The 27,805-nt window shown below is 37.6% G+C and overlaps 3 protein-coding genes across 3 annotated transcripts; 1 reads left to right on the top strand and 2 right to left on the bottom strand.

Annotated features, from left to right (window-relative positions):
- The first annotated feature begins 2,567 nt into the window (after positions 1-2,567).
- Positions 2,568-5,969, top strand: LOC124270669 (putative nuclease HARBI1). The gene is given in 4 exon segments (XM_046705703.1): positions 2,568-2,598; positions 2,988-3,100; positions 3,473-3,584; positions 5,567-5,969. Coding segments are annotated over 4 exon segments (639 nt in total). The 3' UTR covers positions 5,950-5,969.
- A 1,647-nt stretch (positions 5,970-7,616) lies between these two features.
- LOC124270667 lies at positions 7,617-10,165 on the bottom strand. The gene is made up of 6 exons (XM_046705701.1): positions 10,021-10,165; positions 9,446-9,769; positions 8,976-9,073; positions 8,497-8,723; positions 7,973-8,040; positions 7,617-7,783 (listed from the first exon to the last, which is right to left on the bottom strand). Exons 2-6 carry the CDS (start codon positions 9,738-9,740, stop codon positions 7,617-7,619), a joined length of 855 nt encoding a protein of 284 aa, XP_046561657.1. The 5' UTR covers positions 9,741-9,769; positions 10,021-10,165.
- Positions 10,166-15,401: 5,236 nt separating this feature from the next.
- LOC124270668 (sulfotransferase 1B1-like) lies at positions 15,402-26,533 on the bottom strand. Its single transcript, XM_046705702.1, has 6 exons — positions 26,493-26,533; positions 25,925-26,148; positions 20,342-20,665; positions 20,154-20,257; positions 17,179-17,361; positions 15,402-16,704 (listed from the first exon to the last, which is right to left on the bottom strand). The coding sequence occupies exons 1-6, from the start codon at positions 26,516-26,518 to the stop codon at positions 16,519-16,521; spliced, it is 1,047 nt and encodes a 348-aa protein (XP_046561658.1). The 5' UTR covers positions 26,519-26,533; the 3' UTR covers positions 15,402-16,518.
- Between the last annotated feature and the right edge of the window lie 1,272 nt (positions 26,534-27,805).

Raw genomic sequence — 27,805 nt, 5'->3', positions numbered from 1 at the left:
GGACTTAGTATCTCCTACGTAGTACTTAATATCTCCTACGTAGGACTTAGTATCCCCTACGTAGTACTTAATATCTCCTACGTAGGACTTAGTATCCCCTACGTAGTATTTAATATCTCCTACGTAGAACTTATTATCTCCTACGTAGAAGTTAGTATCTCCTAAGTGGGTATATCCTACGTAGGACTTAGCATCTCCTACGTAGTACTTAGTATATCTTACGTAGGACTTAATATCTCCTACGTAGGACTTAGTATCTCCTACGTAGGACTTAGTATCTCCTACGTAGTACTTACTATCTCCTACTCACGACTTACTATCTCCTACGTAAGACTTAGCATCTCCTACGTAGTACTTAAAATCTCCTACGTAGGACTAAGTATCTCCTACGTAGGACTTAGTATTTCCTACGTAGGAGTTAGTATCTCCTAAGTGGGTATATCCTACGTAGGACTTAGCATCTCCCACGTAGGGCTTAGTATCTCCTACGTAGGACTGTAGGAGATGATTGATATACGTTTATATACATTAATCTGAAATGGTAAATAATCTTAAATCCCCAGACACGCACACAATCTCCTGTTTCACACTTTCAGTCAGACATGTTAGAGTCTACAGTAATGTGTTTCATTTACTGTTAGAGTCTACTATCACGTGTTTCATTTACTATTAGAGTCTACTGTTTCCTTCACTATTAGAGTCATGTATTCAACTAATTGTTGCACATTACTGTGATGGACCGACTGTTATACTTTACTGCCTTGCATTCAGTTTGCTCTACTATTACGCGTTGCAGTAAGTTCACTGTTATATGTTGCACTTTGTTACACTTTACTATTATGCGTTGGATATTTCAGAGGTCGTTGCACATATGTCATAATCTGCGTGTACGTGTCTTAGACTATCGGTGGCAATCTATGCGTACGTATCCCCTTATTATACAAATAACTATAATGACAATTCTTTGCCTTTTCGATTTTCGTATTGTTTTATGCCGCACTCAACACTTTTCCACCCCAGTCAAGTCAACCTGTAAACAATTACGAAAAAAACGTTCCGCAAGCGAGCGTTGCATCCAATCCAACCTAGACCCATGTGAAGACAAGCAACAACTTGAGGTCGTTTTATAACCTGAGTTTCATATCTGTGTGTGTGTGTGTGTGTGTGTGTGTGTGTAAATAGATGTATGCATGATAGATACCCAAACCATACCCAAACCTCCATAACTGCAATTAGAGCAGGGTCCACGTCACCCTAACGTAATGCACACACAATAATACTTCATAGTAATACTGCGTTAGTGTCATGAATATTCACTGAATCAATATTCAAAGTTCTACATCCTCACAATACACTGCAGCATGCTGTGTTTCAGATTGATGAAGGGCGCTGGTGTAAGCGTTGGCTCGTCACGCCCAAGATCCGGCTTCGATTCCCCACATGGGTACATTGTGTTGAAGCCCAATTTTGGTGTCCCCCGTCGTGATATTGGTGGAATATTGCTAAAAGCGGCGTAAAATTAAACTCATTCACTCACTCAGATTGATTAAAGATGCACGTGATGCAGATCATAGAATGACTGAGTGAGTGAGTTTAGTTTATTCAACAATATTCCACCTATATGGCGGCGGTCTGTAAATATTCGAGGCTGGACCAGACAATCCAGTGATCAAAAGCATGAGCATCGATGTGGGCAATTGGGTACCGATGACCTGTGTCAACTAGGTCAGCGATCCTGACCATCCGATCCCGTTAGTCGCCCTAACCCTAACCTGACAAGCATGGGTTACTGAAGATCAATTCTAACCCGGACCTTCACAGGTATGCAGATCATAGAAGCCATCAATTTTGTGGAAACCTACGAACACAGCTGTGACACAGACATCACAGAGATACACAAGGAGGACTGGTTGGGATTAGGGAAATACGATTTTTTTGCACCTTATCTCAGACAGCTATCTCACATCACTCACTCCAAATGACGATAAGAGGCCCCGATTTCTCGAAACAAACTTAAGTCTGTTTTCAGTCTTAAGTCTGCGTTTTTACTCAAATTTGAGAAAACTCAGCAAAATGCATTTCTCAAACAAAACTGAGTTCGATTTTGGACTCAAACTGAGTTGACAATTTGAGTTTGGTAGGGAGGTGACTTAAGTTTTTTTGGTGATCACAAAATGGCGCTGATAAATAGACGTAGACGCCGTAGAGTGAAACGTAAATCCACTTTGAGTAGATCATTAGTTGACAGACAGAACCCTCTCGAGGTTATGTCACAAGAGGAGCTCTTTCTGCGGTTCCGTTTCCGTGCTGAGAGTATTTTATTTATTGTTTCACTTGTTTGCGGGAAACTCGAACGGTGTTCAAACCGAAGCAACCCACTACCTGTCTTAACGCAAGTTCTAGTCACTCTGCGTTTCTTGGCCACTGGGTCTTTTTATTCATTAATCGCCGATACGTATGCGACCATCTCCACCTCATCTGTGTTTGGGTCAGTCAGGGATGTATGCTCTTGTCTCATTGAACATCTCCGGCATTTCATACGTATGCCAAGCGGACAAGATGCCGATATGACCAAGAAACAGTTCTTTCAAATTGCAGGTGAGTGTATTTGATTGCTTTTACCTTCCTTTCGTAGCAAAGCTCATTCTAGGTCAAATAAAGGGGGGCTACTCTCAATCTTGTCATTTCTAGTTCCGATGAACCGAGATGTAATCATGCATAAATGAAGAGACTCGTAATAAAAATCCCCGTAAGACCCACTGACATAACGATATTGCAAATGTGGGAAAAAATTAAACATTAGAGACATCCCATACGATATGATAAAAATATATTTTTATAAACTTGAAAAGAACCAGAAATATTCCTTGATGTACTTTTTAAAAAACACACACCCAAAACTTAATGATACAATAATGTCTATATAATAATTGTATAATATATGAATTCATCAAAAAAATGTGAATTATGGAAAATGTACTTTTCAGGATTCCCCAATGTTCTGGGATGTGTGGATGGAACATTCATCCGTTTAATGACACCATCTGAGAATGAAGCAGACTATTTGAACAGGAAAGGCTTTCATTCACTCAATGTTCAGGTAATATGTTTATGTTTACTAATCACCACTTTTCTCATGTACAATGCATGAAATTACTTTCAGCGTTAAAAAAAACATATTTCATTACCTATGCTGTTACCACCAAAATGTAGATTATCACCATATCAATTCTTCTTAAGTCACATTTGAATTTTGCCCTATTCCTCACCACATTGGTAGAATGTGTGAAGCCCAATTCTGTTGTCCCCTGCCATGATATTGCTCGAATACTGCTAAAAAGCGCTGGCATAAAACTAAACTCCGTCACTTTTATGCTCAAATGTAAATCCAAAACAGTCAAGACCAATGACCTACTGATTTCAAATAATAATTGTTATATTAAGCTGACATAGTATTTGAATCACTTTTCAGATGATATGTGATGCGAGATACAAATTCATCAACTGTGCTGCAAAGTGGCCAGGGAGTGTCCATGACAGTCGCATCTTCAGAGACAGCAGAATCAGCATTGCGTTTGAAAATGGTATAACTTCATAGAGCAGCTGTAATAACATAACTTCCACTGTATAAAAAAACAAAATACCAAATGACACTGTTTGAAGAACACTCTTGAAGAGTTTTTTTCAAACAAAATATTAATTGTGGTTCTGTTCTTCTTAATTAATAGTAGGTACATTTTATATATGAACATAGCTTTTTACTGAAGATGAGGTACAATATTAGGTACATCATATGAAGTAGTAAGGTGTATGACTTGGGATGCCAGGACACATTGATACATCAATGTATCGATACTTTTTCTAAGGCAATACAATTATCGATACATTGACAATTGTATTGATATTTATGTTTAAAAATATTGGTTTAAATATTATAAATATTTACATTTATCAATTGTATCATGTTTTTTTAAAGTGTTATGAGGGTTATAAAAGATTATTTTTCATGCACATAGATGGGAAATTAGAACTTTTCATCTCTAAGAATCAAACATGTTGATCTTTTCATGGACAATTTTTCAACATTAATGTTCAAAATGTTACTAAATTTAAGCAATAATGCCGCGAAAATGGGTATTGTATTGTGTATTGAATCATGACATGGGTATCAGGTTACATATCGATTCATGAAACTAATGTATCATGACATCCCTATGTAAGACATCGTTTCCATTTATTTACTATATTTAACAAAAAGAACACCTGTTAGACTGCAGAGCTACAGATAACTTTTTGGGTCATTGAGTTATGTACTCGCTTGTGTTCATCTCAATTGGGTATCCTAATTTTCCTTTGAGTAACCAAATAAATTGTACTCACCTCACTCAAACTCAATTGGGTATTTTGCCATTTTCCATTAATTTTAAAAATATAATAAAGTTTAAATGTTAGTGTTTGTTATTTATGTTTCATCTGTCATATGAAAAATGATAAGAAAGACTGCAAGTTGTCACGTTCATGTCCTGAAATAGAACCTCTCAATATACCTCAGTTATTTTATCTATCCACCGGTACCCAAGCTAAGATTTGACATTTTTGTGTGTACGCATGTAAGATCATATTTATTGAGTATTTACAAAAAATCAAGCGTACTTGTACGCAATAGACTTAATAGGAATTGAGTTTTCCCAAAAACAATTGCGTAATTTACGCAGATACGCAGCTTATCTGTACCTCTGTAGACTCTTGGTATGTTTTATATGATAAAATGTTAGAAGCTTAGTTATGTTTCCTAATAGTGTTGGGCATTGGTTAGAATCTCTTAACTGATGATTGGTTCATTACAACCATTCAATCATCGAAAATATTTGGTTAGCGTCATTATTCAAATTTTCCTGGATATGTTTGTTAATGCACAAAAAATAGAGTAGAAAACATGTAGTTCTTATACATTTTTTAACTAATTGCACAAAATGCATTTGCAAATGTCACATCTTGAAAGGATGACTTGTATGTTAGGAACATAATTTTTCTTGAGTTTTTATAATAAATTCAGTCATGACTTGAAACGAGCTGGAAGTGCTTATGAAATGTAACAGACAAAACCAACCTTGTAAAAAATAATGTTAATGCAAACAAATGTTCCAAAATTGTTAATGTTTGATTATGAGAAAACATTGATTGCTTGGTCGTTTAGTCATTGCGACCAATATTCGATTATTTCAATTAATCGGACCACCACTATTTTTTACTTAATTTTATTCTTCCAGCTCTAAATACTAAGCTTTACTCTCAGTCTTAACTACAGTAATAACAACACTGCATGCTTACAACACTCTTTGCTCCAGCCCTTGGCCATTTCAATTTTTACACTGATAGGCTAAGCTGGCCACAGTTTAACTACAATATTAAAGATTTTAAACTCACTTGCTCTCTCTTACTTCAGAAGGAAATATTAATAGCCATAGGATTTCTTTTCTTATTTTCATATGTTTCATGTTTGCAAATTTAGATAGGAATGTCAACAGAACCATCCACACAGATTGTGATTTGTTATATGTTATAGGTACCTACAAGGGATAACTGTTGGGAGACTCAGGATATCCATGCAAGTCCTACTTGATGACACCATTCCTAACCACATCATCCCATGCTGAAGAGAAATATAACAGAAGTCACAGTAGAACCAGAGTTTTGATTGAGCAGAGTTTTGGAATTTTGAAAAGGAGATTTTCTTGTTTACATAGTGGATTAAGGACAACACCTCAAAATGCCTGCAAAATAGTAACTGCTTGTGTCATTCTACATAATATTGGCATTGATAGAAAAGATATAATAGATGTTGAACAGGTTGATATTGAGACAAATGAAAATGTCAGTGTCCATATAGCTGATGACTGGACTGGTAACAATGTTCGAAAACACTTGTGTCAGCAGTGTTTTAGTTAGATATTCCATTACAGCTTAAACAATATATCTCATGAAAACATTGTGTGTTTAACATATTTGGTCAAGTAATGAATAGAAATGTACATTATCAGAAAAAAACTTAAGACAGATTATCTCCCTTGATTAACAATTACGTGTCTGAATATTAGTCATTTTTAGCAAGATAACTACATCAAAACATCATTCTATGCAGTAAAGAGAAAATTTTATCCATAAATTTGTATGTTTCATTTTTGGCACCCATAACAATTATTCTTCACTAATACGGTTCTGTTTTCTTAGTATTTCCATTTCTAATTTCAGCTTTTCCTGTTCTAATTTAATTAATGCTACCTTTGCCCTGAAAAATTCTGCTTCTTTTAATTTAACAATTTCACATTTAAATTTGGATTCCTCTGCCTGTAAGGTTAGTATTTCCTGCTGTTGCAGCTTTAGCTTCTTTTTTTGAGGAACATTGGAATTGTAAGTGGCATTTGCTGTTGCAGTTGTAGCTGTAGCTGTAGATGTAGTTGCAGTAGGAGTAGCAGTAGTAGTAGTGGTAACAGTGGTTGATTTTGGAGTACCAGCAGTGATAGTTGGGATCTGCAGTATTCCGTCCTCCATGACAAGGAAATTTGTTGCACTTTGAAGAACTGTAATATAAATAATTGTCAACAGTTATTATTGTAAAGAATTGCTACAGAATAGCATATCAGTTATGCCAGATTATAATCATATAAATCACAATATAAATTTAGAAATGAGACAATATGTCAAAAATATATTTTTTTATGTAAATAGTCATCTGTTTGTCAGATAATACAGTAGTTATTGGGAGATGAATAGTCCCATTTTATTATTATTGCAATGTCTGATTGGTCAGTATGTCATGGTTAAAGAGACAATTATCTTTTAGTACATTAACATGTAATGGTACGATAAAAATGTGTCCCACATTTGATAGTTTATTTTAATGGATAAAGTATAAGAATGGTATATAAGTGTGGACAAACCATGCTCATTAGTATCAGTGAAGTCCATGGACACACTTGGTTCTTCCTCCGAAAAACAAGGAATTACATCAAAATCTGAAAATACATTCATGAGGAAAGTGAAACAGTATTTTTGAATGCACTTATCTGAGGTGTGCTGTGCTATTCATTGTCAGCGTTATGAACATACCTTATGTGGAGTTTGGAGCTACATATAAATGAACATTACTATTACTACTATTAATATTATGATGAAATGGCATTTATAGTAGGAAAATGTGATGAAGCTAAATTGCTAAATAAAGCATTGTTAATGTTTTATGTTTCCAAATAACACCTTGTTAATATACAAACTGGCTTATATTTTTAAAGTTTTTTGTGCTGCTAAAGTATGAAAAAAACTTAGGTCAAGAAAGTGTTCTGTTCCAATAGTAACATTGCCTGGTCACATATAGTCATATCTGAGGGAAAATTGCAGTTTTTAAATGTTGAATAATGTGAAATTAGGAACAATGTTTCTTCATGTAATATGTAGATTTAGTCATGTTTTTGTGTTATTTTCATACACTCTTTATGAATATTTTATGTGAATCAATGCAATTAAGAAATACAAATCATTGCTCTATTTTGAGTTATGTGTTTATGTGTTGTTAAAACTACACAAAATGCAGCAAATACCATTTTCATAGCCCAAAGTCAGTTGAAATAAGTTATACCTTCAGTGTCTATGCCTCCTGCTAGACCACTCAGAGTTGCCCTTCCCCCCATAGTCTCCAGGATGGCAGCTTCTGGCATTGTTGGGGAAGCTGGTTTGGGCCCTCCTCCTGTTTTGGGCCGACGGATGGCATCATTCTTTTCTTTTGCTGAAAATATTTTGCAAGGTATTGATAAAGATATTAAATTTTAATCATTTCGGTTTACATTACATATATATAAAATATTTCTTACAGAATTAATTTGTGACATTAATGTCATTGTAATCATCAAATAGGCGTGAAAATGTTTATTTAAATACCTAAGCAACTTCATAAAGAAAATGTATAATGATATACCTCTTTGCTTCAAGTTCGCATACTGTTTCTTCCCTTCCTCTACCGTCCGTTTAATTTGACTCGATTTCCTATTGTAAAAACAAACGTGAGACTGATTATACATGTATATATACATGTTGGCACGGTACTGCATGGTCACACCCACTCGTCGATACCACAGGCTGGATTCGTAAAACATATTTCATGCTTATGAATTTGGTACAACTACTTTTCACAGTAGATTTTGTACAAATCTATACTGTGGTTTTATTTACCAGACAAAAAAAAACACACATTAGGAATAAGCACAAATCTGCAAAACCTTGAGTAACGTGACCCAATATTAACGTGGGCCAAAAGCTTGCAGTCATAATGTACGGGGCAGGTAACTCTAATTCGGCACTCTGCTGACCTAGTTTTTCACCTTCAGTTTTTGCACAGGTGTCAGATACATCCATGCACGATTACGTTTTTTTCTGGTTATATTTATCATATTCTTTTCATGGAAATTTAGTTACGGGTGCATTCAACGAAAAGTAACTTACGCATTTAGCGCCGCCATTGCCTCCTCCCATGCCTCTTCCTTCATCGCCGCCCCCCTCTTCCCTCCACACCCCCTAAATCTGCCGAACAACCGTTCCTCCTTCCTCCGCACCTCATCAACTAACGTAAGCCGCTCCTCCTCGGTCAAGTTCGGCCTACGTTTCGGTTCCATCCCGCTGGTAGTCATTCTCAACATCATTTGCCGTTTTCCTATCGGTAGACGACTTCGCTAGCAGTCGACTTCTACCGTGTTTACATTAGAAACGGAAGTTGATTTCCGCGCCATGGCCGCTTACACCACGTATAAAAAAAATCTCAGATCGATGTCAAATTCTGAGTTACAAACTCAGCTGAGTTTTGACTGAGTTTGTTTTGAGAAACGCAACTGAGTTAGAAACTCAGCTGAGTCAAAATCTCAAACTCAGTTTGTAATTTGAGTAAAAACTTAAGTTTGTTTCGAGAAATCGGGGCCAGAACTCACAAGTTTCATGTCCTCATAGACCAACTCCAATACAGGCTGCCCTGGAGATATGGCCAATTCTGCTTTCCATGTCAGGAGGTAGTCGGAGTAGGAAAACACTGGAAAATTGGCGAGAGGAAATTTTGGAAGATTACAAATTACATTTCCTGGGACAGGGACAAATTACCAAGAGGAACTGTATTTTATTCAAACAATTAGTTTTGTAAATGAGAACGCTCAAACGTCATGGTCTTCGTAAAAGCCGACTGAAATAGCGATTGACTGATTCATCGTGATTTTACTGCCAAGTATCAGATTGGGACTCAGTTAAGTACAGACTGCTGTCATATTTCCAAACTGATCTTTCATATTTCATTACGTCACATACATGTTAATTAACTCGTTTGTGTCTCCTAGGTCTTCCATTCGCTTTTCATCAAACTCCTGACAAACGGAACATTGGAATTTGGATATGTAAATTTAGTACACACTTTGGCCCGACAAATATATTTCTGTAAACTCAGCCAGGTCTCCTTCAAAGCCGACAGGTGCAAGGGTATCTATGTGTTGGTTGAAGAAAGACACACAGGCATTTTTAGGATTGCGCATGATCTGGATACACTTGATCTTCTTCTCCACGACCTGTTTGGGGAGCATGCGCAGATATACGTGAGTGTTCAGGGTTCGCGGAGACGGTAGTGCGTCTACACCTTCTTTGTATATTAGTTCAAACTCCTGAGTTTCCTTAACTTGCTTCCTGTATTCAATGACCCCACTTCGTAGCATCTCAACGACTTCCCACACCCAGTGAGTGCCTGCAACAGACGCACATATTGAAACTAGTCTGTCATACAGACAGTACAGCCCGTTTCAGCCAAGAGTAAGTGGCAAGTTTCGAGTACCGCAGATTCAGGAAAATGCAAGAAGTTTTGGGGCTCCGTTTTACCGTTTTATCAAAATGTGTTTGTTGTAAAAATGTGATGATTTCAGCGACTAGGTGTTGAAATAAACTCAGATTTCTGTAGAAAGGGAAGCCAAACTCCACGGGTTATGTGTCGTTACTCACCGCACTTTGGAAACGCGCAGATAAAGACGTCATCGTCATAAAGTTCAATTTCTCTGATGCTCTGAAGCGTCTTTTCAGCTTTTCGCCCTTCACCAAAGACGGCGGCATGTAGAGACCGTAAAACACCATGCACTCGAAGCCATGGCCTTTAGAGGCCACATCGTGGATCGTGGATGGTGGAATACAGCAAATCGTCATAATCATTTCGCATTATAAACGTCGTTATTGGTAATGTTCCTACAAAACTCTAAAACAACCGTTTGCTTTAAATTCATGAAGTTTATTCAATAAATGCGAGGGGCCATCTGTCAGTTACATGGGATGAAGACGCGACATATTAGAGAGAGGATCAAATGAGTGATATGTATATTCAATTCGAAAGGAAAACCTAGTCTTGAATACACACAATGCCACTTAGAAAATGCTTAAATGTAACGTATATTACGTAATGGCATGGTATCTGTGTGTGATGATGATTTTATTTTGTACACATGTTCTAGGGGATTCATCGGTTTTGTACGTAGTAATATTTACCAATTATTCTGAAAAAATAGGGGGGGGGGGGGTCACTGACGTTGTATGTGACGCTAGGGGGGTGTCACTTACTTTGTACATAAATTTTGTCATTCACATTGTACATGCTTCTCCATAAATATCATCATGGCAGATACCTGTGAGAATCATGTGAATGGACCACTGAAACGAGGTGTTGGTGAAAAGGTCAGCATGTCCTGGCAGTTGTATACCTTAACCACTAATTGTTTACAGGCCGATGACGCACAGCAGTTCCCCTGCCATGCGACGGCGACCTGTAAACAAACAGATAATCCAGGGAGCGATGAAACAGACACTCCAGCTGTGAATTTGAAGTTCAGAGATTCTACCTCTTACAAGTAAAGAATAACGTTTTAGAAATAGAAATATGATTCAAACCCAGAATTGTTTTCTCAACAACCAGGTTTCCTGTTTCTAATTAATGTTATGTTTGTTGTATTATGCCGCACTCAGCAATATTCTGGTTATACGACGACATGTAAATAGTCAGTTAGCAACCAGTCAATCTAGTGAGTGAGGGAGTGAGTTTAGTTTTACGCCGCACTCAGCAATTTTCCTGCTGTATGGCGCCGGTCTGTGAATAATCGAGTCTGGACCAGACAATCCAGTGATCAACAGCATGAACATCGATCTACGCAATTGGGAACCGATGACATGTGTCAACCAAGTCAGCGAGCCTGACCACCTGATCCCGTTAGTCGCCTCTTACGACAATCATGGGTTACTGAAGATCAATATTCTAACCCAGACCTTCACGGATGACACACTAGTAATAAGATAGTAAATATCGCTAAGTCGGATACAAAATACGTATCAACCAGAACACTTATCACCCTGTCAATCCCTTTTCAGCCTAGTGCATAAGGCGCTCGCTCGTCACGCCGAAGACCTGGGTTCGATTCCCCACATGGGTACAATGTGTGAAACCCATTTCTGGTGTCCCCCACCGTGATATTGCTGGAATATTGCTAAAAGCGGCGTAAAACCAAATTCACTCACTCAATCCCTTTTGCTTCTCACAATAAGCACGGAATGTTGAAGACCAATTCTAACCTTTATCACACTATTATATGAATACCACGACCCACGCCGTACCACTGTATGATTCACGGGGCCTAACGACCCCATAACACAGATATTGACAGTCACAGTCATAATGGACATTGATCGTGAGGGTGCATAGTTATGCATACTTGGCTAACATCTGTTTACCGAATGCAGCAAATAAAACCAAAACACCCAAGGCAGAGCAAAGCCCCAGCCAATGACAATCCCAACTACTGTTGGCTGGCTTCAGCTGGAACTCCGGCGAAGCGTTTATTCAAGTTATTCAACTAGCGTGAATCGATGCATATACACGTTTTAGGTTTCCTGCATATTCTATTATGGGTGTTGTGTAATGTAACACTGAATAGCTTGCAGCATATATTCCAGTTAAACAAAACGTAAATGGTCTATTTATTTTTGTTTGAATAATGCACATCAATAGCATCGGTATACAAGACCTCGACGGATTGCACGATTGGATAAATACTTGTGAACAAACTCTGGATTATTCAGTTCCTGAATTTTGGTCACCGTGCAAGATGTCAGTGAGATAACCTTGTGGTTTATGTCTTGCAACATCGTTAATTAAGCGTCATCAGAAGGCACTATGCAAGCGGTATTACTGTATCAATTATAAATGTCATCATAAATGATTGTACTATTGGATCAATTTATTTATAAACGTACATGGGAGGTTCACCACTGGGCTGGTCCGTGGTCATGGCTGTGAGGTGTTATGTTAAACATTCCACCCTGTACATTGAGTTCACGTATCAACGCTCGAATGAAAATGTGGCTGAATGGAAGGAAGGTAGGCCTTTCCTGCTTGTGTCGGCCTTTTCTGCTTGTGGATCAAGCCAAATTAATGATAACCGGAACATTTATCTCAGTGAGTGGGGAGTCCTGGTTTGTGTAGTACTGTTTTCTGCTGCATAAGAGAAATGGCCGTACTTTATCCTGCTGCCTGAGGGGGGTAGGTTTGGTTTTGGAATGGCTGTCGTTTAAAAATAATCTCCAGCTATATAATGCGAGTCTGGACCAGACAATCCAGTGACCAACACCACTAGCATCGATCTATGCAGACCAATTGCTGAAGACCAATTCTAACCCGGATCTTCACTGGTTTGAGGGATGTAGGCATATAGTGCATCACTTTGATGCACGTGGGCGGGGGAGGGGGGGTACTTTCTTTTGAAAGGGATGAAGGGATGTTGTAAATCCAGCTAGGGTCCATGCAGGTAGGAAAAAGTAATGAAAGTCCCCATGGTTCCTAGTATGGTGATCTACCTTCAGTTGTTGGCGATCTATAGCCCGTGTTTTATATGGTATTGTCTTCTTTAACTAAAATCTTTTAGCTTTCAATGCTAGTTTTATGTTCATATCTGTGATACTGTAGTGATTTTACTGTCCATCGTCGACAGGTTTTACTCTCCAAAATGTTTTAATTTTTTTTATTGTATTAACTGTTTCCGTCACGAAATGGCTGAGATATTGCCGATGTGACGTTAAATATTAGCTCACTCACTCACTTTAACTGCCATTTGAACATCGGTTGTAACGTACTTCATGAATACAACTTTGAGGCTGGTATTTAGCTTATAATACTCACTCCATTTAGTATTGACCAAAACATCTATCGTTTGCTCACTGATTACCACATACTACACACACACACACACACACACACACACACACAATAAAGCATAAACGATTAAATAAATAAACAGAACAATAATAGAAATAAATAGTGAGTGAGTTTAGTTTTACGCCGCACTCAGCAATATTCCTGCTATATGGCATAGAAATAAATAAACTCAAACTGACAATGTTAATATTAAATATGTCTATCACACTATATTTATCTGAGGAATGTACGCCATATTCTTCTTGTCTATCTCTGTAACATTATCCTCGTATAACACATCTTTATTTACATGATTTCTGGTGACTTTACTTTCAAAAGGTGTATGTCATGTACATGGTTGTGAGCATTCACTATGTATACCATTTATGCTGTATCCGAAATTTCCTCCTCGCTAAATTGGTCCTTACGCTTGGATTTTGAAGAAAAGACACTCCGGAATGACGAATAAGTTAAAGAAAATAATTCAAAGCACACGGATATATCTTTTAACTGCAAGGTTAATCATGTTATACCCCAGAAGTATGTTATGCCTATTTCAAGAATTTGATAAACCCGTATGAACTCATCATTTGACATTTGATTATTCAGTTTTAGATTTTATCGAAAGCCATTCATGATTGTAACGAATTACCATTTACTGACGAACTGTTACGTAGTCGCATTAGTGAGAAAGAAATCCAGGACACTATTGAGGATTTAATATCAGGAAAAGCCCCAGGATAAGGCGGCATGTTGATAGGAAAATGCTCTATTTACTCTTACAAAAAGGATGCCGTAAAATGTACAGTCTGTTAAAAAGTATGTATGGATATGTAAAAGCAGGTGTAAAAGCTGGTTGCTCTAACACTTCCTTTTTAGCACCTCTACTAGGGTAAGACTAGGGTGCGTTTTAAGCCATGTTTATATTCTTTATGAATGAGCTTGTTCTGAATTCAGCTGACGAAGGGGCAAGGAAAAGCCCAGAAATGTGTGTATACAATAAAGAAGAAGTTGACATCCATAATATGTTGTCTTACTACTGATTGATCGTCTTCATTGAATATATTTTCAATAGTTCCTTTCCAATATGATAATGTAAACAATTGCTTCATTCTGTGAAAATATAGTCTGAATGGAATGCTAACAACTTAAAGGAGAAATGAGATAATGTTCCACCTTGTATACTGAATTTGATTGGATGGTCCACGATGACCTATAAGAGGTTTGGGGGGTCGTTTACCTCACTTTATATCTTAGTTTTTTACAGACTGATAATCAGGATCAGGGTGTTCCGCAAGGCAGTACTTGATCTGTCACGTTATTTAGTACAACAATACATAGTCTTTCACAGGTTTTACGTGTTTCAGTTTGTGGACTTTTTATATGTGATTTTATGATTCTTGTCGTGGTAAAACTATGCATACAATCGGGAGGCAGTTACAGGTATGACTCAAATAGATTAAAAACTGTTTTCAACTTTCTAAATCAAAAACGTATTGTATACATTTCTGCAGAAGGTAAAAGCCACATAAAAACTTAACTGTTTGTAAATTTCACACCAAGAAAGAGGCCATGTTCTTGGGTGTTATTATCGACTCAGTTTTCAGCCGTATATTAAATACCTTAAAGCTCAATGCCTGAAGGGATTGGACATAGTGAGAGTCCTTTCCAATTCGAAGTGGTGAGGAGATCACTGATACGCTGAAAACTCAATTTCGGCTCCATCGTATATGGTGGAGCCTGTAAAAGAAACATTAAACTACTTGATTCTGTCCACCACTAAGGTCTAACACCTTGTCTTGGACTCTTACGAACTTCTGTTGATAGTCCTTATAAATGTTAAGTCCGATAGGCCATCTTCAAAACATCACTGTATCAAATTATCTTTGCAGTATGACTTTATTCTAATGAGTCCAACCGCGCATATAACAGTATTTGTAATCCTCTTTATGAGGATCTGTATAATAGACACAATCTTCTCTTATGCCGAAAAAGAAACAAACCTTTCAGTTCTGCTGTTCTCATCAAGCTAGGATATATATCTCCTTCCTTCCCCTCCTTGGCTATTGAGCAAGCCACAAGTAGCCCTATCACTACTTTCAAGAAACCAGAAACAAATGAATTACAATAGACAATATTTTAATCATCAGTTAAGAAGTAAATATAATGCATGCAAATCTTTATTTATAGATGGGTGGTGGCGCAGTTGGATCTGGCACTGTCACTGGATCAGGAACAACATTTTCAAGATTACCAGCTCTATTTTCGGGTAACACAATGCATGATGCTGATGCTGCAGGTAAATCAGCTCTCAGCAAATCTGTGACACCATTTCTCATTTATACAGCGATTACAAAGCTGTTATTAGATCTGATCTCTGTGGAGTAATGCAAAAACTGTAGGTCACTCAAATAGATATAGATAAATTATATGAAATTAAACCAAATATCAGTTACACCTACTAGGTTGTCAGTCCAGATCTGAAGAGGGCATTATGCGACGAAGCTGTTAATAGATATTACATCCATCATAATGCTTGAGAAGTGTGACAACCGGGTATGTATAAATACATTACATGCAACAAACTACTTGGGCTGTCTTTCCAGATTTGAAGAGGTCATTATGCGACGATGTCATATTGGTCAAGCGAGATATACTCATGAATATTTATCCAAAGCTGAGGATCCTCCGTTTTGTATCATTATGATGAAAGAACCACGGTCAAACATGTCTTACTTGACTGCATGGTTTGCCACCAGAAGGGATCAACATTTCAGTTTAAAAACAGCTAAACATCTTTGCGATAATGGTTATTGCAATTGAATTATTGTTTTTAAGGAGAAAGAGAACTGATTGAAAAACATTGATTAATATGTTTTGTAAAAAGATCAATAACGCTTTAGTATTGGTAATTGAAACTAAAAGGGGGTTATATAATAAGTGCTGTAAAACCACTGTCCTTCTAAGAGGGTGCGTAAGTCCCAAAGCATTCAAAGTAGATGTAAGCCTACAAGATTCTTAATCGTTGGGTATTTTTCTTTTAATTACGGCCAAATTTGAGCACAATGGCCATTAGCTGAAGGGATGGTGTAGATCCAGCTAGGGCCCATACAGGTAGGAAAAGTACAGTAAGTCCCGTGGTATCTAGCATGGTGACCTACCTTCAATTCTTAGCCTGTTTTATAATGTAGTGTCTTAATAGTAAAAAGGTTTTAGATTTACAACCTAGTTTTACATCCAAATCTGTGATGTCCTTCTTGTCTTTACAGTTTTTACCAGGATGTATTTTTAAATGTATAACTTGTTTGAGCCACAATATGGCTGGAATATGGAAGATGTGACTCTTTATAATGTATACATGAATTGGATACCAGAGCCATCCATTTTGGCATTCCAAATATAATCAAATTTCTCGTTCTCTGCAACCGTGAACCAATTCTTCCAGTCCCCAACTTCACCTGAAAGAAAATACAAAAGGAAAGCAAATCTTTAACCTAATTCCATCAGTGGTATTTGGGGAACACAAACACAAGTTTCAAAACGGATGGACTGTACAAGAATTATTTTTTTCTGATTTGACTTAGTTTCAGACTTTCCGTTAGTTATCAAATGTAGAACGAATATTGTATAAATTAAATTCTTAAATACTCTTCATATCTTAAGCTCGAGGTATCACAAGTAGCTATAAAGTGATCTGTTCTTGGAACCATCAAGAGCAACTGTTGGTGTGTAAGATTTGTACTGATAACGATTCCTGGTTGTTCGGCTGTAGCGATAGAGGATTTCACATTCATCCAAGTTGATAATTGTCTAAAATACATCCCTACCACCACGTCGATAAAATACAGTTTATGGTGGGAGTAAACCCATCCCACAGAACATATCCATATTATACACACAGTTATATCCACCTAGTCAATTCAACGAGTTACCTTTTCTATAGAAGGACCCCCCGCGGAACCCTCCTTCCAAAGTGAGAAAGGCTTGTGCTTCTCCTCTTTGTCAAACTGCTTCATTTTATCAAAGCTGCACGCCTCGGCTATACCTTTACAGAAGGTATCAGTGACAGTAAGATTCAGAAAGGTGGCAATGTCTCGTATACACTTGATGGGATCCTGCAAAATACAAACAAAATGTGAGGTAGAGAGTAATACACTTGTACTGAGAGAGTGCGTGAGTGAGTAGGACATCGTTTATAATGTAAACGTTCGGCCTACCCATCCGAGGATTCGTAGCTTTAGGATCTCTTGAGACTGAAATATGTCTCCAGGAAAAAAAAAAAAATACTAATTGTGTGCTTCGGTGTGCCTGTATGGAAAAAAGTAATGTCAAAGGCAGGACTGTATTCAACATTGTGTCTAACTGAAAACCATACGTTCTGCTACAGTGGTTCCCGTTCATCACTGGATCAGGATGATCTATTTGGGCCACACTTGTCTGTATAGGGTTGCACTCGTTCGTCGTGTCAGGATACTCAATTTAAGTTTCGACACAGGAACGTGAATTGGTATTGATGTGACTCTTCGTTTTTGTCCATTTTTTGTGAGTCCAGCCAGTTCCAGAAAGCTATCAATCTCCGTTTGTCATTACTATAATTTACATGACTTACCTTTCGTTATGCAGACATGAGTAAAATTTTCATAGAAATGAGGATTTAATACTGACATAAAATCATTTGTTCTGCATCGCGCCTAGATATGCATCATGATGCATCAGCATCATACACTTGTTTGCAGGTTTCATTTAGTCACAGGTCCTGCCTCCATCAGCCATTAATCATATATACAGTACAACCAGAAATTATTGAGAATTTAAAGATTCTAAATTGTTTTATATTTTCACTCATTACTCACGTATTAAATGTGAAAATTAGCAGAACATAACTCCAGATTCAAAGACAGGTGAACAGTTAGTATTTTGTCAAGTCACCATGGGCAGCAATGTAGGCTTCACTGCGGAGGGGCATACTACTGATCAAAGAAGTTAGAAAGTCGTGGTCCATGCTGTCCCAATATCGGATCACCTCTTCTTTCATTTCAGCAATATTTGTCAGAGTTTTCTTATTGACACTTTCCTTCATAAGTCCCCAAACATATTCTATTGGATTTAGGTCAGGGCTATAGCTTGGCCAATCTAATAATGTCATATTGGGGGTCCGAAACCAGGCATGTGAATGCTTTGAACGATGTTTTGGGTCGTTGTCCTGCTGGAAAATCCAAACATTTCCATAAAACACGTGAGCAGATGGAAGTAAATGTCCCTCGAGAATAGCTGTGTACCGCTCACTGTTCATATTCCCTTCAAATTCACAGAGGGGCGTTGCCCCTAACACAGATATGGCACCCCACACGTTAAATTTCGGACTGTACTTTGGGCGCTGATACAAAGGTTTTTCAGTTTGTTTGGTCCAGAATTTCAGTGTATTAGGAAACAGCCACACAGAACTTTTATCTGAGAAAATCACATTGTCCCAGTTAAAATTTCTATGCTGTAAGCACCAGTTCAACCTTCACTCCTTTCATTCAGGTTTCATGATCGGTGATGGAATTCCTCGACTTTTCTGTCAACCCATTGCATGCAACTCAGTTCTAATTGTCTCCTTACAGACAGCCACAGTTCCTCTATCAATCATATCCAGCCTGAAGTTTTCTAAACTCCTTCGTTTGTTTTTAGAAACAAGAATACCAAGCCGCCTCCTGTCACCGACAGTCAATTTTCTTAGCCTACCTGCGCCTCCCTGGTGCTCAAAGCCATATCCATTTGCAACATTTTTCAAAACACGATAAACAGTGGACAAAGGGATGCCTGTTCTACTTGAAATCACTCTAGCTGATCTGATGTTCTTGTTATAATACTCTAAAATCAACTTCCTCTTCTCTAAATCATCCATACTGAGGATCACTGAAAATGTCGTCTGCTAGCAAGTAAACAAAGGGGGATAACTCTTCACAAACTAATGAAAACGGATTAACGGCGTTGTCTCTCTTGAATGAAACCAAGCACTTGATAGCTGGTCAAGGTTGTTTATACTAGAAATCCAATTCAACATATTCCTAAAATTCTCAATAATTCCTGGTCATACTATATCAATGTATGACTGAACTCGTGTCCATTGCTGTCTCAATAATACATATTTATCAAAGTATGTACATTCAAAGAGTATTTGACGCAGAAATACATGAAAGGCACTCAGGACATAAAGTGTCCTTTTCAATAAGTCCCCAGCCAATCAAAGTGTCCAGTATTCAGTCAGCTGTATGTCCCAACACATAACTTCTCATTACACACCATACCGAGAATTCCCGGGGCTTAAATACGGAAAATCCCTGTTTTAGTGAAGAAATATTTTAACCATATTTAAGCCCAGGGCTTAAATTAAAAAATGTGCAATATGTTGAAAAACAACAAGATTTTGTTTTAAAACGCTTTTATCAGGAAACATGTCTATAAATTCAAATTGAATGACCACATGGTTCAATTTAACTGCAACTGCATGCACATCGTAGGGATTAAGATGATCGATTTCTGTCACTAATAACTGCTCTGTAATCAGTGTCCAAAATGTCCTGTAAACGTGATAACCTCGCACAGGACTACTAAAGTTGAAAACGTCGAGGTTCACCATGCCTTTGGAAAGGGACGTGACTCTAAACACGCAAGAATTAAATCCAAATTTAAGCCCACGTGCTTAAATACGGTCAAATCCCATATTTTAGCCCATGGGCCTAAATACGGGAATTCCCGGTTCATACAAGACCACATGTAAAAACAGATATATCATCAGATTTTAAGCAATGTAAAAACTGAAATCTGGAAGAGTTTGAGTTCATTACATGTTTTATCCAAAAGGGTTTTCCACCTAGTGTAAAGTACTGCATGATCCGACAGATTATTTCACCATACTCACCAGCTTCATGTCTTCATAGTGCAGGGTGAGCACAGGTAGGCTCGGTTCTCTGGCTGTCTCTTTCTGCCATGTCATCAGGTAGTTGTAGTAGGATCCAAACGGCACTGAAAGTAAACCGGTTAATGCGGAAGTGATGTGGTGGAACATTGGTTTCTCAATAATTTGTATCCATCACAAACAAAACTTACATTTCCCAGATAAAAACGCCTCTGTGAACTCCAAGAAGTCTCCATCATATCCAATGGAAGATAACGTGTCCCTTTTGTGGTGGAAAAAGGATACACAAACATCTTTGGGATTGCGTATGATCTGGATACACTTGATCTTTTTCTCCACGACCTGTGTAGGAAGCATGCGAAGAGGAAGGTGTGTATTCAGAATCTTCGGCTTTTGGAGACTTTCGATTCCGTCTTTTTGTATGAACTCTATCATCCTGGTCTCTTTCACCTCCTTCGTATTCCGAATGATTCCACTTTTGAGCATCTCGGTTATCTCCCACAACCAATGGGTTCCTATCAAAAGATGACTTTAAGTAAAACTGGAATGAGATGCGTTGACTTGGAAGGCCAATTATCTTAGGAAAACGTTCTGCTGTTATGTTCTTCATAGTGGGAACAACATGCAATGCAATGCTTTTTAAAGGTTACATTTCACTTTTGTTCGCGTTATATAAAGAAGCACAATGATCACACATGCTCATATGTCAAAGTGAAGGGACTAACCAATTACTTGACTTTGTGATAGGGAGTGAAAATACTGGAAAATTACTTTTACTACACATTTTGTGGAATGAAACAGTCGTTTGCCTTACATGCCCGGATGTCCTGATAACTATTGCATTGCTGACAATTCTGTTCTTTCTTCAAGAAGAAAACACTGTTAGTGTTTGAAGTAGTGATCGACACGGAAAAAAACCAAGTAGACGTTTACATTGGGTGGTGTCATACTTACACTCGTGGCGACTCTTAAAGCTGATGTGCGTATGTGCATATGCGTATACGTTACCATGTAGGTAGCTTCATCAACCTCTTGTAAATGACCGTACTCCCAGGGGGTTAGTAATATAAAATTATTGTCCTACTGAGAGGGTATGTAAGTCCCCAAAGAATTAAAGTAAATTCAAGCTTACTATTACTTTTAATCAGTATATATTGCTCCATGAGAACTAGTTTATTCTCTCTGCCATTTTTGAAATTTGTTGAAATTTGAGTTTGAAATTTTGAAATAATGGTATTATTTAATTTTCAATATTATCTCGCTGCAAATGGCTTTTTGGTATTCATTCCGTGTGAGTTTAATAAAATTACTCATCTAATCCCTCATTTCAACGTAATTTAAGGGACACGAAGATTTAATGATTGAGATAGAACGCTTGAGCTAAAATCTTAAACTATTCTATTCCTTTTTATGCATATTTTAAGTCTTATAATGGTCTATTTTTTTCTTCATTTTCTTTGTAATCTATAATTCAGAAACAATCGTCTACAATGAAAGCATACGATAAATATGGGCATTGCGTGGAGTTGTTGTTTTATCCAAAGGTGTTATTAATATTGAGTCAAAGAAAATCGTAAAGGTTCAAGGTTGGTGAAAAAGTTTAGTTATAAAAAAGTATTTAAGTAAATAATACAACTCAATAACAAGAGAATACAAAAATAATCTCTGCTCAGCCTACTGTTTTGGGTTTTATGAAAAGGATAAAAATAAGTAGGCCAAATGTTTGAAAGCCAGCCTTGGCTTATAAACATTTCTAGACAATAATAAACATAATTAATTAAACATGGCTATCAACCGTTCTAAGAAATAATTACTGTGCCAACTTTGGCTGTAACAGACTTTAGTACACGGATAAAGCGCTGTGAACTATAAACTTCTGTGGCTTTCAGTGTTTTTTCAATCTTGCTGTGGACACTGTTGACTTCTTTGTATTGATGAATGACCCGGCTCACAGAATTTCTTGACAATTGTTTTGAGGTCAGATCGAACAATAAAGTTCTTCAGTGCTGTAAGCATCATCGAGTTCCTGTTCTGGGGAACACAGGAGTCCGACCATAATACTAAGTGTTTCACATTGGGGTGACTTTCCACAAATCTTTCTAGTACTGCAATCACACAACTTAATAATAATAATAATAATGGATATTTTTAGCGCGCCATTTTCCACCCACTGATACATGCTCAAGGCGCTACATAAAAGCATACATACAATACATACAGAGGATAAAATAGTAAAATATGTATACATTAAAATTGATGACAGAAAGATTGATTTTAGGGATAGGCTTTGGAAAAAAAGAAAGTCTTCAACTTAATTTTGAAAGTTTCCAATGTGCATGACTGCTTTATGTGGAGAGGGAGAGAATTCCACAGAATAGGACCAGCGTACTGGATAGACCTCTTGCCAAAAGAAGAAAGTAGAACTTTGGGAACGGAGAGAAGACATTGGTCTTGAGATCTGAGAGTTCTGGTAGGGGAGTACACAGTGAGAAGTTCAGAGAGATATGAAGGAGCTTGATTATGCAAACATTTATACACAATGCAAAGAAGTTTGAAGTCAATCCGGGAACTTGATTGGAAGCCAGTGTAATGATGAGAGTACAGGGGTGATATTGTCTCGTTTAGTGGTAAGGGATATAATACGTGCTGCTGTATTTTGGACTTTTTGTAGTTTATTGAGATGTCCGTTGGTGAGTCCGTATAGAAGGCTATTACAGTAATCCAATCTGGATGTTACAAGGCATCTCACAAGAGTGGGGGCACTTTCCATTGTGATGTGCTTCCTAATCGTCCCAATGAGTCTGAGGTGGTAATAGCAGGTATGACACAACTTATCCACATGCGAATCTAGAGACAGGCCCGAATCAATATAAGCACCAAGATCTTTTATCAAAGCTGACGGTGTGATGTTAGCTGAACCAATCTTCACACTATCGATGTTAAATTTATCCAAGCTCTTTGGTTTCCTGCTCTGCGATTTCATTACCGCCACAGCCGGCAATTCCTTCATGCCAGATGCAACAGTAAGCATGTGGTGAAAGTGAACTGTGAGCTGTGAGATTAAATGCATTTAGTTTACACTTGTAGAAAATATTGGATGCGTTGGCTCTTGGGCATGATATCACATGATCTGTCAGAATTTCTTTCTGCTCTCGTAGCATTTTCGATTCAAGACAAGCATTGAATGTTTCTGTAAGCTCTGGGGTAACAGTTCCATTCTTTTCTGCTATTTCATATGTTGCACAGAGGTCACACCGACCTTTCAGGAACGTAAAAACCAATGTTAAACTCTGTGTCAAAAATCTTCCGGTACATATGTTCTTTGACAGGTTGTTGATTTTCATTCAGACATTTTTGCACATATAGATTGTACATCATAGGAAGAGAAAGACCAGACTCCAGAAATTCCTTTGAGCTTCTAGCTCTACAATAATGTGATGGCATTCTGCGAAATGGTTTTATATGATTTCTTACTCATTCTTTCATGTCCTCAGGAACACTAGTTTTTCTATGTTTTCCACGTCTCTCTGGTTTAGGAGTTCCATCTCCTGTCACCTGTTCATGAAAGTAAGAGATCCTCGTGTGACTAATATCCAGGGATGTAAGGTAGAACTCTTTACACACTCGGAGGGTTTTTTCATCAACAATGAAAACGTATTGAATGGTATATCTTTTCCTACCTGGTGACTTTTCAGACTTCCTTTTTGTTTGGTTTCTTTTGGTTGTGTTGCCATAAAATACTGACTTTTCTGAGTCATCTAACTTCCAAAAAGATTCAAATATTTCATGTCGTTTGTTTGAGGATATTACCTGGCTGCATTTAAATTTACATCTTCCTGGACAGTCCTTCTTTGTCTTAATCTTTCGTCTTGGTTCTACATTCCCCTTTGAATTTACATATTCCTGTCCACTATGTGTTTTCCGCTTTCTAACATTGCCTTTCCACTGATCTTTGTTTATTGTACGCTTTCGGACCCTTGGCTGTTCCTCGTTAATGTTATGTTCAGTTTCAATAGCTTGTTCCTATTCACTGTTTGTTTGTTTCTTCTCTGGATTACTTCTTCATTTTCCGAGTCATCCAAACTTTCCTCTGGACAATATAAAGAATCATCATCGTCATCCGTGTCAGAAGCGTTCTCTTCCAAATGATCATAGTTTGTTGATAATACACACTCTTCAACAACTTCTACCCCTGGCATCAACACATCTGCCCGATCTTTATATGTTTCCGTTTCAGAGAAATCTATAACAGGAGTGATAAAAACATCACCTAAACACACTCAAACCTCATTATCGTCAGCAGCATCACCATCATACTCCATCATTTTGTTCCATAGATCCACAGCTGCTGACTGATCCATGTTGAGGGTGCTTGTGAATAACAAAGTGGCAGTCATAATAACGGGCTTCTATTTGCTGTTCAAATGACCTTGTTGTCACGTGATCTTTCAGACTAATTGATAAAAACAGTAAAGTGTTGTAACAGTGATCCATCAGTTCTTCACATTCTTTCGAAGAAAACTTGACTCCACAAGCATCTAATACAAAATGTTTTAACCTCTGTACAATATCTATCAGTTCTGAAGGCGTCATTTGAGTCAAAGATACGTATAATTGGTCTTACTTGCTACAGCCCTCAACGAATGAGAAAGCAGATGACGTTAATTGACTGCAGTCAGAAATATCCAAAAGCTCCAAGAGAGATATTTGAATCACTGCTAACTGGAGCCTACCTAAATAGGTTGATTTAGGCAACCAGGTCAAGAGAAGTAAATCCACTGATTCAAAGGACACAATTCCATAGCTGATACAAGATACTCTGAAACTCTTTGAATGCGTCAGTGCCTCTTCTAACTGACTTCTGTTAAAGTTTATTTGTCCATCAAATGAAAAAAAGGAAATTCATTTAACAATACCTACATTATTCTGAAGTTGTCTGTTATGAATGTTAGGTCTATACTGTTCTATCTCAGAGGTATCCGAAGATAGAACAATATAGATCTCAGAATGCCAGTGTTATAATTCAATACTTATGTGTTCAATCGCAAACACTAGATTAAATTCTCACCAATGACGTTATTTCTGAACACAATTAAGTGAAAATTACAGAACCATCAAATCATTATTTCTATTATTGAATGAATACGGTAATGCAATGATTTAAGCACTTATTTACCTGATTTTATGAGGATTATCAACATCTCATCTATTCCGTCCAAACATCAAAGAGACCTTTGATCACATGATGCAAATTCACTCAGTTGATTGGATGAAATTTATAAAATTGTATAGAACTGAAATCAAGTGAAGTTTTTCAGCTAGAACAAAATGATTCTGTCTCTGACAGCTTTATTATTGAAGAAATATTATTGATGTAAATTCTATCGTGTAGAGCTCGCCAAGAGCTTTCCAACCGTACCAAAAGGTCAATATGACTAATTTTGACGATAGAACAAAATAGTTCTTATGGAGCAATATGTCATTTTGATTTATGGCTAAATGGTCAAACATTGCTAACATCTGCAGGGATGGTGTAAATCCAGCTTGGGTCCATGCAGGAAGCAAAAGTAATGTAAGTCCCCATAGTCCCTAGTATGGTGATCTAATTAGTATTATAAATCTAGAACTTGATTTAGCCACGATATGGCTGAAATATTGTTGACGTGATTATAAATCTTAACTCATTCACTCACGCACTCACTCACTTATAAATAGAAGATTTTTTACATTTGTACAGTACTGTGATATATTGAGGAATGTAGATGCCATAATACCACATTTCGGATAAGCACATATTATGACGTCATCTTCTTCCATTGTGCAATCTTTCAGACGTTTGAATTCCTCAATTGGGTTCTTCCCTTTGTATATTGGACGAGGCCACAAACTCCAATATATACCCTCGTACTGATAACACCTGAAGCCATGTCCCTTGGAGTTGGTGAGATCCACCACCATTACCTCGGGGGCTGTCGTACATTCTGACTCTGGGTCAGGTCTGTGCACAAAACAAAGTATAGTTTATTTTTGTGTGTGCAATCAAATCAGTCATCGACGTTCCCCAGTACGACATTAATCGCTCCATATGTGACGCATAAGAACTGTCCACGTCAACCACGTAACAAGAGCACGCATTTTATTACTTAAGTGTCAAAACTAAATTCAATGTGCAAGAGCTACTGAAGGTAAAGCCAACTCCTTGGTCTGATATATTGACGTCAGAGGTAATATACTGCTGGCAGCACAAGCGACCGATACAAGTGATTGCTAGAAAGCAGGCACTTACACATGTTACATGCAAATAAGTGTCACAATCACATACAAATTATGTTTCAAGCCTACCTTAGCCCCGCGGTCTGCTTGGCCATAGTGCCGCCTTCAAATGTGAGCTTTTCACAAACCTATATTTTCAGATACGCATCTGTAGTTTGCACCGCATGTCATTATTCTTCAATTATTTACTGAAAACATATCGTACTAAGCCTATTAAGTTTTGTAGGGCAGAGATAACCGATATGAATATAAATGAATGCGATGACACATGAATACATGTTTTACACAAGCTGATGTTATCATTGTTTATAAATGATTCAACAAAGGATTGCATCACCTGTCATTATTTTTTATTTATTTACTGAAAACATATCACTGAGCAAATTATGCTCAGTCGGGCAGAGATAATGAATTTAAATGAATGCGATGACATATGTATATATGTTTTTGTCACGCGACTCGCGTGTGTGTTATGCAACATGGGACTATGTATTCAGCGGCGTCCGTACGTCCCGATTCTTGTTAACGCGATATCTCATGAACTGTTGTACCCAATGTCTTCAAATTTGGTGACAGCCTACATTGGGGGATTTCGCAGACACCAGTCGATTTGGGTGACCTTGACCGTATTGTCAAGGTCACCCCGACACTTTGACCACTTTTCAAACTGTTGTTAACGTGGTATCTCATTTCAAACTTATTTAAGTGTGATATCTCATAAAACACTGCACCCAATGTTTACAATTATGTTGACAGCCTACATTAGGTGATTAGGCAGACACCTGTCATTTCAGGCATCTTGTATGTGACCCCAAAATAAATAGCATTAAATATAGATATTCCATTCTTTAGCGGCGGGGGACATTGCCATATCAGAGCCAAACACTTGTTGTATATGTGACTCCCGTCGCTGTATCTGTTTTTAGAAGGGATATATAAGCGTTTATGCCGCTCCAACCTATATGTATACCCCTTATTTTACCAGGGTGTTTGCTAACCTATATCTATTTGTAGCAGAGCTCACGCTCTTCTTATACATATACATGTATTCCCCTTCACTGGACATACGCTTACAAGTTAGCTACAGTCGTTTATGTACCCAAGTATTAGCACACTTCCTTGCTGGTCAGAGGCTGGATGCAAACTTTCAACTCGCGTCGTATCCGCACGTTTAAGTTATAGCTGGACATGGCCAGTTGTCCAAACACACTAGTTGTCCAAGTCCAGACTACTTTGTGCATGTCGGCCTGCTACATATTTGTCATTCGCCGTATCGTGGGACGACCTGAGGACGGAACTTGGGAGCTCTGTTTTTTGTGATAGTATATCTTGTTCTGGTCTGTTTGTACTATTGATCACTTGGAGTGTTAAATGTTTATTGG

Source organism: Haliotis rubra, unplaced genomic scaffold, assembly GCF_003918875.1.
Source record: "Haliotis rubra isolate DU_JTF1 unplaced genomic scaffold, ASM391887v1 Scf1535, whole genome shotgun sequence".
Lineage (NCBI taxonomy): Eukaryota > Metazoa > Mollusca > Gastropoda > Lepetellida > Haliotidae > Haliotis > Haliotis rubra.
The sequence above is the reverse complement of the archived record's forward strand: the minus strand, read 5'-3'. Positions and strand labels throughout refer to the sequence as shown.

What these genes read in the sequence shown, in the direction of transcription:
- LOC124270667 (XM_046705701.1), bottom strand. Translation starts at nt 9,740, where the DNA reads ATGCTACGAAGTGGGGTCATTGAATACAGGAAGCAAGTTAAGGAAACT. An exon ending in TCTATGAGGACATGAAACTT is followed by an intron (nt 8,724 to 8,975) that starts GTGAGTTCTGGC and finishes GTCGACTGCTAG; the next exon opens with CGAAGTCGTCTACCGATAGG. An exon ending in TGCGAACTTGAAGCAAAGAG is followed by an intron (nt 7,784 to 7,972) that starts GTATATCATTAT and finishes AAATATTTTCAG; the next exon opens with CAAAAGAAAAGAATGATGCC.
- LOC124270668 (XM_046705702.1), bottom strand. Translation starts at nt 26,518, where the DNA reads ATGGCCAAGCAGACCGCGGGGCTAAG. An exon ending in AAGCAGACCGCGGGGCTAAG is followed by an intron (nt 26,149 to 26,492) that starts GTAGGCTTGAAA and finishes TTTTGTGCACAG; the next exon opens with ACCTGACCCAGAGTCAGAAT. An exon ending in ATGTGCTTATCCGAAATGTG is followed by an intron (nt 20,666 to 25,924) that starts GTATTATGGCAT and finishes ATCTTTTGATAG; the next exon opens with GAACCCATTGGTTGTGGGAG.